This window comes from Lathamus discolor, chromosome 6 (genome assembly GCF_037157495.1).
Source record: "Lathamus discolor isolate bLatDis1 chromosome 6, bLatDis1.hap1, whole genome shotgun sequence".
Classification (NCBI taxonomy): domain Eukaryota; kingdom Metazoa; phylum Chordata; class Aves; order Psittaciformes; family Psittacidae; genus Lathamus; species Lathamus discolor.
The window spans coordinates 29,011,808-29,024,034 of NC_088889.1; the positions used below are offsets into that span (position 1 = coordinate 29,011,808).

Below are 12,227 nucleotides of genomic sequence, written 5' to 3' on the forward strand. Positions count from 1 at the left end.
CAGCACCAACTGGGGTTGTTCTGAAAGAGGATGTAAAAGGAGTTGAACATAGGTGTATCTGAATCTCTACCTTAAAATGTGCATGAGTAAAATCTCTGTTCAGTGTTGCTTCATTTTGCCGGTCAAAATACAGCCATTGCTTCATGATTACACAGGTGATAATGAAACCACACAGCTTTCCTGAAAATTCCTCCATGTGAAGACATGCAAGTGTAGCAGCTCACAAAAGCTGGGAGAAGTAGGGCATGATAAGCAAATAGCATTCAGTCCTGTAAATAAGAGAATAAGAATCCAGAAAAGTTAAGCTACTTACATATAATCATGTATGCCCTAAAGGAGAGCCAAAGCCAATCTTATGTCTAGAGTCTCCAAATTCAGGTGCTCTGAATTCAGTGAATGATGATGATAACTCCCTGTGGGTGTGTAGCTATTTAGGTTTTAACTCTCAGAACATATTTCAACAACAAAAAGGAGCTCTTGAAACTGTTACCCAGTAGCAGGACACCCACTGAATATCTGAGCCTCTCTCTGCAGATACCATGTGAATGTCCTGAGTCTTTGTAAAGTAGCATGAGAGGAGCATGAGGTTCCTTGTGCACAGATGTGTACGACTGGTAGGATGGTGCTGAATGAGAGCAAACATGTTCACATGTTCATATTTCACCAACAGCATTCTTCTGTTTTCTCCCATATTCATTAATTCCATATATATATGTATGTATGTACATGCATAGACAATTTTATACACACCAATGACAAAGGCCATACAGGCTACATACATATGCAGGTATGAACTGTGCTATAACAAACGTCTAACATCGCGTAGTTTCCAATCTTCTGGCAATGGTTTTGTCTATAACTGCAGGATAACCTTACAAAAAATGGACTGCGTGTTTTAGTGACTGTCTTGCTGAACTGGTAGCAGAGGATGGAATTATGACTATCAAACCATTCACCTTTGTCAATGGATGTAATTGCAATCTGTTTGATAGTGACCAAAAAGAAAAAAAAAAAGAAAAAAAAAAAAAACCATCTGATGGCAGCTTTGTAGCTTTGTGAATGACTAAATTAGTTCCCACTGGCTGAGCACTAACAGAAAACTCTTACAACTTCCCTGTTGCTGTTACCACTTTTGCATTACTCAATAGCTCCATTTTCCAAGGTAGAAATCTGTAAGGAATGGAATTCAAACTCTTTTGACCTAGTCTGTGTAAAAGCTGGAAAGTGAAAAAAAAATCAACAATACCTTTTCAAGATAAGCCTCACTCACAAAACTAAAGGCAAAGGTCCATTAAGACAGATCCTCTGATATGGCTTTTATGTTAAAAGCCATTACACTTTGCACTATCAATCTACTTTTGAATAAACTGTACAGTGTTTGAGTATGGCACATCTTCTAGAAAGGCATGCTCTGTCTCTGACGACAGTAAGGGTTAGCAAATTGTCATTTTTCTAGATGACTGGCTCACTATTAAAATCTCATTTAGATTCATCTTGGCTTCAGCTTCTGGCCACTGGCTTTTGTCCTCCTTGTCCCCAGTGCATTTGAAAAACTGTTGATGCCTGTTTTCTTTGTAAGACGAAAACTAACTATCTGTGAAAAGCCCTGAACATTTTGCTTCTACATGAAATGATTCAGTGGTATTTCACCAGTCATAAGGAAGAGCTCCTGGACAGATACTTTATTATTTTTATTTTTTTTTAATCAATTGTGCAATAAGAGGCAACAAGATGTGTAAAAGCAGGTAAAAATTGCTGAATATGAAAGACAGAACCCTCTAACATGATTACATGTGGTCACACTTTCACCTCATCCTGGAATCTCGAATAGTTCCCATAAAAGTTTGCTAAAATCAAACAGGGTAAGCCATTGACTTGTATAAAAATACATGAGAGGTAACAAAGAAAATCCTTGACTGTTCAAGCCCCTGGCATTTTGCTACTAAGTTGGTACACATAAACTTCACCTCGGTAGCAAGCAAATAAAACAAATCCAGCTGAACTTGCCTAAGTGAGAAGTCACCATAACTCCTGGCGTTATTCAGAGATGTGTGTGATGAAACTTATTTACAGCACATAGAGACCTTTTAGCAAGTCCCATAGACTAGTTATTGCCATTATGTGGCAACAGTTTCATGAATCAGTGTGGTTCATCAGTGTGTCCTATGTGGTGGACTTCTGGGCGTCAAGGAAGGAGGAGACAGACACAACAGAGTAAAAGAAGAGAAGCTGGTCAGCATCCTGAGTTTGTATGCGTGCTCAGCAGTACATTGAGGTGGGGACAACTGTCACCACACCTCTTCCTCTGCTAGCATATGAAAGGGACCAAGGGGAGGACTGGTTTAGTGAGGTTTCTCCTGTTTCTAAGCTGGTTTCTATTTTATTGACTATTTCACTCTTATAAATTAAGTCATTGCTTATTATCAAACTTTGGTTGGAGAAGTAGAACACACATCTTAGGTACCTTCCGCTGCCTTTAAAGAAGTCATGAAAATCTTATTTCATAGTTTGAGGGTTTTTTGCACATGACCTCACTTCTTCCACTTAATCCTACTATTACAATCTCTCTCACTGCTTTTGCACCTTTCCCCGACTGTCTCCTGTTTACTTGATTGAATGAGACTGTCCTTTTCCTCCTGACTTTTCTGGTGCTTTGCTTTGAAAGTCTGTTTTACACAGTACCCCTCCCGTTGTTTACATGTGTGTGGGCAGACGAGCCAGTCTAAGGGGTGGCTGCTGTCAGACAGGGTAACAGAAACAAAACTTTCATGTAGCTATTCATCTGGCACAGCTAATGAGTCTTTTCTCACGGTTGGCACTCCTTCATGGTTCAGATACGGTCTAAACGAGGGAAATGAAGAGTTGATGAGACCTATGGTGGCACGATTATTGCCTTGAAATGGAGTCACCCTTCAGGTCAGGCTGTATCTGTATCTGTAAAATATGAGTTAAATATGAACTTGGATTACTTTCCTGTGTTACAGACTTCAACTGTCCTCCCTTTCCTCATTCAGCTATAGGGTAAGAAAGCCTTTGTTTTCGGTTGTCTTCCAGGAAGACTTGAGAAAATCTAAACAGATTAAAAACTGAGTGAGATTCACCTCAGTAGCCCCTTCAATGAGCCACAAGAGCATGCAAAGACTCCAGGGCTATGTCAGTAGTGGAGGGGCAGGACCCAAATGTCCACCACCTAAATAGTGTTTACAGAAACACTGGTTTGGGTTGAATATACACAATGTGCTCATACAGGCATACTTATTGCAAGACAGACAACATCTTTTTCTGGTTACCATTAGTCTGGAACTGATTTAAAGGAAGCCAGAAAATAATCCACTCCTGGAATGACTGTTCATATGGGAAACTCTGCTTATAAAGCCAAAGCAATTTAGCCACAATGGTATAAATATATTCCTTAATTCCATTAATAGCTTCCTTTGTGTCAGACATCTTCCATTGCCATTTGAAGCAGGAGCCACATGGTATTGTCCATCTGGACAGGCACAAAATCTAGATATAGGAGTTGAGGGTTTTTTTTGCTGCTATCAGGCAATCTTTAAGTATATGTTTTCTTCTCAAAATGAGAATTCAACTCATTAAATCACTCACAGGTAAGATATGCAACGGACGGTAAACTGAAAGCTTTTTAATATCTTTATCCTACATACACTATAAAGGAAAGAGATGAAGGAGATGTAGAACAGTGGTAAATTCCCCACGAACTTTCTATTAGACTCCCTCCTTCTCCTATGTGACCAAAATCTTTTTTTAATAAACCTGTTATTATAGTTCAGAGTCTCTGCCAAGTGTTTACAGCGTTGCCCTAAGTAACAAGCCTGACTGAGCCAAGGGACTTAATTAAAATCAGTAACCTGATTTTGCAGTTACAGAATTGTCCTTAAACATGAAAAGGCAAGTGGACTTTAATAAAAAAATCTGAAATCACTCTTTGTTTAAGGGAAGTTCTTTAGTCATCACTGTATCAATCAGTTACTTCTTAGAAGGCATATAGTATTTTCACAGGTAGTTTCCCACAACCATTTACAGATTTTATGCCAAGTAACATAACGTTTGGAGTTCTGGCTTTATGTGAGAGTCTCAGATTTCATACTTTCTTCTTGAGCTGATTCATAGACCACATGGTTGCAGGGAAGAATGTAAAAACTTAAAGAAAAATGTTTTATAAAGGATGCCCCTTTTGATTTTACAATTTTTTTAGTGTCCTTACAGTTTTAGAGTCTTAGCTTTTCATTGGGGAGCACTTAGCTCTGCATATATTGCTCAGAGATCTGCTAACTGCAAAGTTGTTTTGGGGAAGGTGCTGAAGACCTATCTGGACATCTTGGATGGACAAATGCAGGTAACATGGCTGCTGCCTCCCTGGACAGAGCTGCACATCTACTAAGTGAAACTGGAACAGAGTTTTCATTCACAGTAGCCCATGGACCAGTGTATTAATGTAAGAGGAGATCAGTGCAGCTTTTATTGATGTGCGGGGCAAGAAACTGGAGTGGCCAAACTTGCCAGGTAGGCCTGGACCCCTGGCCAAGGCTGAGGTCCTGACTCACTGGCAGGAGAAGGGCAAGCTGCCCTGTTGCTCTGGCCTCCCATCTGTGCTGGAAGAGCGGGCAATCCCAGCCTGTGCTGCCTGCTCGGCCACACTAACCAGGGCCATTCTGCCTTCAGAGGATGAGGATGCACAGAGCAGATGCTCTTCCAGGTAAGAAAGTTTTAATGCCTTTCTCCTCTCCCTAAGCAGAAGTTTTAACTTCCCTGTACCCACACTGTTAATAATTTGCAACATCTTAAACCCAACCTGACTCTGAAACCCAGAGTGTGCAGGTCAAATGCAGCTATACCCACCATGTCAGAGGCACACTCTGCCACATGGCGGTGGAGCTGGGCAGCTCTCACAGAGGGGCAGGGACAGGGTGAAGGCAGTAATTAGCCCCAGGAAAACATGAGAGAGCAGTGATTCACAGCTGTAACACATCAGGTGGGGCTGGCAGTGGGGAGCTACTGGATTGCTTCCTCTGACCTTTGCTCCTTCTGCTTCACCTCAGTGTCCACCTTCTCTATCAGCAATAGTGTGGCCAGCAGGACTAAGGAAGTGATCATCCCCCTGTACTCAGCACTGGTGAGGCCGCACCTTGAACACTGTGTTTAGGTTTGGGCCCCTCACTACAGGAGAGACATTGAGGTGCTGGAGCATTCAGAGAAGGGCAATGAAGCTGGTGAAGGGTCTGGAGCACAATTCTCATGAGGAATGGCTGAGATAACTGGGGTTATTTAGCCTCGAGAAAAGGAGGCTCAGATGAGATCTTATTGCTCTCTGTAACTACCTGAAAGGAGGTTGTAGTGAAGTGAGTGTTGGTCTCTTCTCCTAAGCAACAAGTGACAGGAGGAGAGGACACAGCTTCAAGTAGCACCAGGGGAGGTTTAATTTGCATATTAGGAAAAGTTTCTTAACTGAAAGGGTTATTGAGCATCGGAACAGGCTGCCCAGGGAAGTGGTTGAGTCACCATCCCTGGAGAAATTTAAAAGACGGGTAAATGTAGCACATAGGGACATAATTTACTGGTGGACTTGGCACTGTTGGGTTTACAGTTGGACTTGATGATCTTAAAGGTCTTTCCCAACCTAAACAATTCTGTGATTCTGCTGCTGAAGGTTGCAGTCTGTTCCACTTCTCCTTGTTCATTCACTTTTGTCTCATACCAACTCCCTTTCTCCAGCTGACATACTGACCATAGTAAGCGGCCACTGGGAGGTCTCAGGAGCCAGAACAGGACACTGCAGACTGGAACAGGGTATCTAGAGACCTCATGCAGCCCGGGGTGCTGGAGGATGCCCACACATGTTGGGATAAAGCCTCAGTTGTCCCCATCCGGCACTGGCAGCAGCAGCGTGGACTAGGGACCTCCAGCCACCCCTTGCGGATAGTACTTCACTGATGCTGAGAAGTCTTTCACGTGCTTTTCTTACAGCCACACCGGCTCAGTTTCCACTTTCACCTCTAAACACAGTACTGATGCATTCAACCCACTTGGATAACAGGTCCTCCCAGTGCAAAATAAAGTCAAAGCACAGCACTGTGATTTGTGCCAACGCTGCCTGAGTTTAGATGGTTTTTTTTCCTTTTCACAAGCTTCTGCTGCTGCTCTTTGCATTCAGGTTTATAAACTCTCGAGCACGGTATTCTTAGATTGACATGGTGTCCTTACCCTTGTGCAAACCTTTAGAACTTTGATATGCAAACAGCTTGAAGACACACCCGCCACCCCAGCTTTTGGTGATCAAATTTTAGGATAGTTGACTGGTGCCTGTTATAGTGCTGACGAATAGTTCACCTATGAGATGCTTTACGGATGACTCCATTTGATTCTGAGATGTAATAGAGATTCATCAGTGTGGGCTGTGGGAAGAGTTCCTGAGCTGGGTGAAACAACTAATTGTGTGTTTACTTGGGATCACATAAACATTTCCAACTTGAAAGAGCCCCAATTTCTAGATCCCACTTTGTTTATATGTAACTTTGTAGATCTCGGCTTGTGTGTTTTGCTAGTCTAACTAATGATGCTATACTAGTCTGACTGGATTGTGTCAAAATTTGCTGTTTACATTATACAGTCTTCATGGTTTGAAAAGAAAACAGGCACAAAAGTACAAATAGTGGTACACTGTAATGAAATGCCTGGCATGTAATGAAAATGCTCATGCTGTTCACCAAGTTTGTAGAGCATAGATATTAGTGATACTGAAGAGCCTCGATAACAACTACTGTCCAATTTTGATGACAAACTGTGTAAATGAAGATATTCGATGTGAAAATTCACCATAAAGGAAATGTGACAGCCTAAACCGACTAGCAAGAGCAGGCTAAATGAGTATGCAAACAGCATATTAGCCTTTTTAATGAATAGTAGTGCTTAATTAATCTCCACGAGGAAAACCCCTTCACCGTTCATACTTTTATCATTTCTGCCATGGATGCATGACATTTATTCCGTAAGATGACACTTCTCCCGGTACTGGCGCGGCAAGTGAAAGCGGTCAAGACCTGGGTACTGTTCGCAGCCCCCCTGCTGTTTCAGCAATGAAAACGTATTTATCCAGAGTGCCAACAGGCCGTGTCCGGGCGGGACAGGGCGAGAGGCCGGCGGTCGCAAGGGGCTACAGCAAGACCGGGCCCCGACACGCCTGCCCCCGGGGCGGGGGACGGCCGGTGCGGAGCGCGCTGATGGCGGAGGCGGTGCGGGAGCCTCGCCAACGCGGGCGGGGAGAGCAAACGGGGGGTCTGTGCGCAGCTACCCACGGCGGGAGGCACGGCCAAACCCGCGCCGCAACCCGCTCCGCCCCGCCCCGCCGTTCCTCCGCCCCTGGCCGGGCGGCCGGAGGGAGGGAAAGCAGGAGAAACGCGGGCAGGAGGGGAGGGCCTCGGGGCGTTACGGAGCGGAGAGGGGCCGCCCCCCGCCCCCCCCGCCCCGTGCCCGCCGTCGGTGCCGGGGGAGGCGGCGGTGCCGGTGCCGCTGGCTCCCGCCGCCCCGCTTCAGCCCGGCCTCTCGTCCCCATGGCCGGGCAGGAGTGGGACTGGTTCCAGCGCGAGGAGCTCATCGGGCACATCAGCGACATCCGAGTGCAGAACCTCCAAGGTAAACCGACACTCCCGAGGAAACCCCTCCCTCCGCCCCGCGCCCCTTCCTCTCCATCTCCCCGGCCTCCCTCCCTCGTCTCCCCCCGTGCCCTGCTGCGGGGCTGTCTCGGCTCCCGGCCCCCCGACGTGGGCGGTGCGGGGCTGGAGGAGGGGAACGGCGGGGCCAAAGTTTCCCCCGTGCGTCGCGCCGGGCCCGCACAGCCCGCGGAGAACCCCGGCGCTGGGGCGAGCGGCACCGGGACCCGCCAGAGGGACGGGGCGCGGGGGCTTCGAGGGCGCTGGGGATGCGGCGCGGCGCAGGACGTGTCCCCGCCCCGGGGCCACCCACCGCCGCCCACCGCCGCCTGCTGAGGGCCGTCGGGGGCTGTAGGCTCCTCTCACGTCTCTCCCTCTCGGGGGGACCGCGCCGGCTGAGGGGTGCGGAGCGAATCGAGCGGTACGGGGGGTCGCCCTCCCTCTCCCCGTTCTTCCTCCTGGAGCCTGACAAAGGCGCTCGGGAGCCGGGGGCAGAGCCCCCTTCGCCTGGGAGATGTGGAGGCACTCGGCCACAGTCAGGGTGCGGGTCTTGGTCCGTATCGGCGCAATCTGAAGGGAAGCCGACGGCTACCTGCGTACTTAATTTAATGTACCTCCCGTAAACTACTGTTGAATAAACATGGGCAGAGTTCATGGATAAATCATCTATGAGATGCTCCCCTATTGTGCCACAGGCTGTGGTAGTGGAAAGGATGAAAATACCTAGGTTTGAATGTAGTTCGATATCAGTGTAGTAGTTCCTCCAAAGTTATGTTTGCCCCTTAGGAGCTGACTCTTCGTGATTGGCAAGGACAGCAAGAATCGATGAAAGAAGAAACAGCAGCAGTGGTTTATGGGAGAATGATTGGTTTAATGTAACATACCAATCTCAATCAACAGCTCACACTATACTGCAGTGTATCTTCATATTCCATAAAATAATAGACTTGAATTACAGGTCATTATCTCTTCCTGTTTATGCATAATGACATTAAGGCACTGTCTACTGGCAGAGGCAGTGCAGTTGCTGAAAATTAGTTTTGGTTTGGCTTGATTATAGCAGATGTATAATTTATCAGAAAAGAGAATCCAATTAGCCGTTCTGTCATCTCTGATGTTGTATCAATGTTGTAACTGCTGATGGGTGCACTCCACAGTATTTTGACCTGTATCATCATAACCACTGAAATTCAGATTTTGAGTACTGCCAGGGCTGCTGATTCCAGGTTGAACTCCCTTTGGGTTTTGTCAGTCTCTCATTACAGTGTAATTCTACATTTCTGACTGCTGGCTCTGTCTTTTTTGGTTCTCTGTGGTAGCACGAATAGTCTGTCTCTGTTTTCTTGGTGTTCTAAGCTGTACCAGTTGAACCTGCTTTAATCGTTAATTCATGGGCACTTTTTGAGAAGGAATAGAGAAGAAATCTGTTTTTAAAAAAAAAAATAGTATGGTTTTGGCTTTGACTCTCAGCCATTTGTGTAAGAAGGAGTTAAGCTCATTTCCCTTTCTGGAACTTAAAATGCATTTGTACAGATGCACACAGCCTTATCTAAAATTCCTATAGTTCTGTAGGAGAATGTCATCCTACAGGGCAAATTCCTTTGAATAACATGTTAATGAAAAAATGCTTCTGTTCCCCTCTTACTGTATGAGAGAGTTCAGTTGTCACCTTGCTTGCACCACTAAATAGGGTTTAAAGAAGTTTTATGCCTCGTGTGGGCTCTTATAAGGGAGAAAAGGTGTTCTGAGATGCTGCTCCAAAGCAAATGACGCTATCTGTCACTTACAGTGTACATGATTTGTAACACATTATCTTTTAGAGATGAAAAGCATTTTACAGATGGTGAGCCTGATACTCGAAGAGTGTGATTTTTTTTTTTTTTTTTATTTTTTTTTGTTACTCAGGAGCTCAGTGGCAAAGCATGGTGCTTCTCGACAGGATACTTTCTTGCAAAATGGCAGCATATGCTCTATGCTTATGTGTAGTAATTAAACTCCTGCTTTACAATTCAAAATCCATTCTCTCAAAACAATGAGATCTGAATCACCACTAGGATCATAGTCTGTCAGCTGTAGAGTGAATAACAGGTTTGATGTGCTAGAAAGTCACGATTCTAGGATGAAAAACTAGCTGAGGATCATGTAGAGGTTCCAGCAGCACCATCAGAGCTGCTGCAGGGCCCTGCTGCTCAGGGCCGCGCAAAAGACCTTGGGTAGGGAGGGTCCCTGTCAGCTGCAGTGTCTCCTGTTCCTTCAGTGCTCCCTGTAAAGGCCAGCTATGTTTAGGGTATGGTTTGCCTTATTCCAGAACACTCCCTTGCAATGGGACATTTTTTATATGTGAATGTGGTTCCTGGTCTCTGGAAACCCCATGATGCAAATATAGACCCAGGAGGGAGTGTGTTGTAAGGAGAGGACAGGAGGCAGCAGCTATATATTTGTGGATATGAGTAATGCATGGAAACACTGGCATGTCTTTGTGCAGAGATGGAGACTTCTGCTGATACTCGGAACCAGTCAAATTTAAAGAGTCATTACATTCATGCTGCATCTGAGCCATCCTGCCCAGAGACCAAGGAGATGAGTACAACCGGTAACGACCATAAGAAACTGTACCAGTAGCACCTGAGCAGCCTAGCTGGTATGAAAGTTTCTGCAGGCATCATACAGCCATCTGCTGCAGCAGTTTTCCATACCCTTTCTGCTTTCTTTTTTAAAAGCTAAAATTATTCATTTCTCTTAAATTCTTCATTATGCCTTAGCTAAGCTGTAAAGCACTGCTGATGTAAAATACTATTTGAAGATGGCATATGCTGTTTCAGTCTGTTGCATATTCCATCTCTCGTTTGGTAGTTCCACATCCAGGAAGGATCCAGGATTCCGGTTACTGGGAAGTATCTGCTCTCATGGGAATGTTTTTGCAGTGATATGATCCCACCAAATTGAGATGTTCTAGGTACGTGTGCTCAGTGTAGAAGTAGCCTCAGGAATTGTATATTGTCGTGTAAACAATGAGAAAAATTATGGCATGTGTGGGGTTTTCAGCTTTTTCACAGAGAGACCAGAACTGACAGCCAGGGTTGAGATTTGACAAATGGACTAGACTTAGGGGAGAAAAAAGGGGATGGTTTAAAAATGGAATTACATTTTGATATTTAGGCATAGGCATATGATGATGGGGCTTTTATTTTCCCTTTCCATCAAGGTCTAAGATTTTCCACTTTATTTTTCCAGTGGAGGAAGTGATAGTTCAAAGCTGTTGCAGGTAAGTGATGCTAAAAGCCAGACACACTGCTTCAGTTCTTAACAGAGGTAATTTCAGAGAGCAGAACAAAAAGTGACAATCTGATGGAGGAGAGTGGCCTGTAAAGAGGGAATAAACATCAACTATGGTCATGCACAGACCAAGTTGTTCACTCCAGGTCTGTTCAGTTTCTATATGCATTTAATAAACTGATATTCTTGTGCTCTTTTTCTTTTCTGCTTGTATATTCTCCATAGTGAATTTCTCCATGTACCGAAAGAGAAAAATGGAAAGCCTCTGCACAATGTAGGAGCACATCATCAAGCATTGGAATGCTCAATAATTAATTTCCTGTCAGGAGATGGGTTTTTTTCCTCTTTCTTTCATTACAACACCAGCGGGAACATTTTGTTACAACGCAAGAATATTTTAAAACCTTCCCTACTGGAAGCTTGATTTAGGATCATCAGAAATATACTCCCTTATGTGATGGATTATGCTTACTAGGAAGAGGCAACATCCTCAGCAGGAATCATTCTCTTTCAGATATTTTGGTCCTGTGCTTTGCAATAGTCTGAATGTATGTTTAAAGTACATATCTTTAGTACATTGCTTTCCTGGGAAAGAAATACTTGTGCAGTCAGATGTTTTGTCCATCTCTGGCAAACAAGTGCTGTTACCACCATTTAAAAGTAATCATGGTTTGAATGTTCATTTTGTATATTACAATAGAATACATGGGCTGGGTGTGTAGAACTCTACTATCCTTCTATCAGAGGACTAGACAAAGAGCCCAAAGTCCTGCTCCTTGTCATTTTGCTACTCAGAGTTTGATCCAGAAACCACAGAAGTACATTGATGTTTATTCCTTGATTTCAGTAGGTTTAAATACGTTCCTGAGCCTCAGGCTTCCTCTGATGAGGGTTGCATGGCCTTCAAGCATATTTGGAGGGCTGCATGGGAATATATTGTGTTGTCAGAAATGCCTCCCAAAAAAAGTGACAGACTGGAAGAAATAAATTGACCAGTACCAGCCCTACTGGTTCCCCGTCCTTGCCTGAGTTTGTAACTTTGGGTGAATCAATCATAATCTCCCAGCACTCTCTGATTTTTGCCTGTCTTCCTGTTTGGATCATTAAGATCTAGATTTTATAAGCTTTGGACAGTAGTAACTTTACTTGTCAACCATACCTCAAAGGAAGCTGAGGTTTATGTCATGTCCCATAGCCTTTGTCTTAAGAGGTAATACATATGCTTAACTCATAAAAATTAACTCTGGCTGTGAAAGTATCTAGATATCTTAAGTTTTGGGGGCT

The 12,227-nt window shown here is 44.5% G+C and overlaps 1 protein-coding gene across 1 annotated transcript in view; it reads left to right on the forward strand.

Annotated features, from left to right (window-relative positions):
- Positions 1–7,418: 7,418 nt before the first annotated feature.
- The window catches only part of CLMN (calmin), a 77,795-nt gene continuing 72,986 nt past the window's right edge, over positions 7,419–12,227 (forward strand). The window contains exon 1 of the mRNA XM_065685514.1: positions 7,419–7,650. Within this exon, the coding sequence (XP_065541586.1) occupies positions 7,569–7,650 (82 nt within the window). The 5' untranslated portion in view covers positions 7,419–7,568. The remainder of the gene's footprint in view (positions 7,651–12,227) is intronic.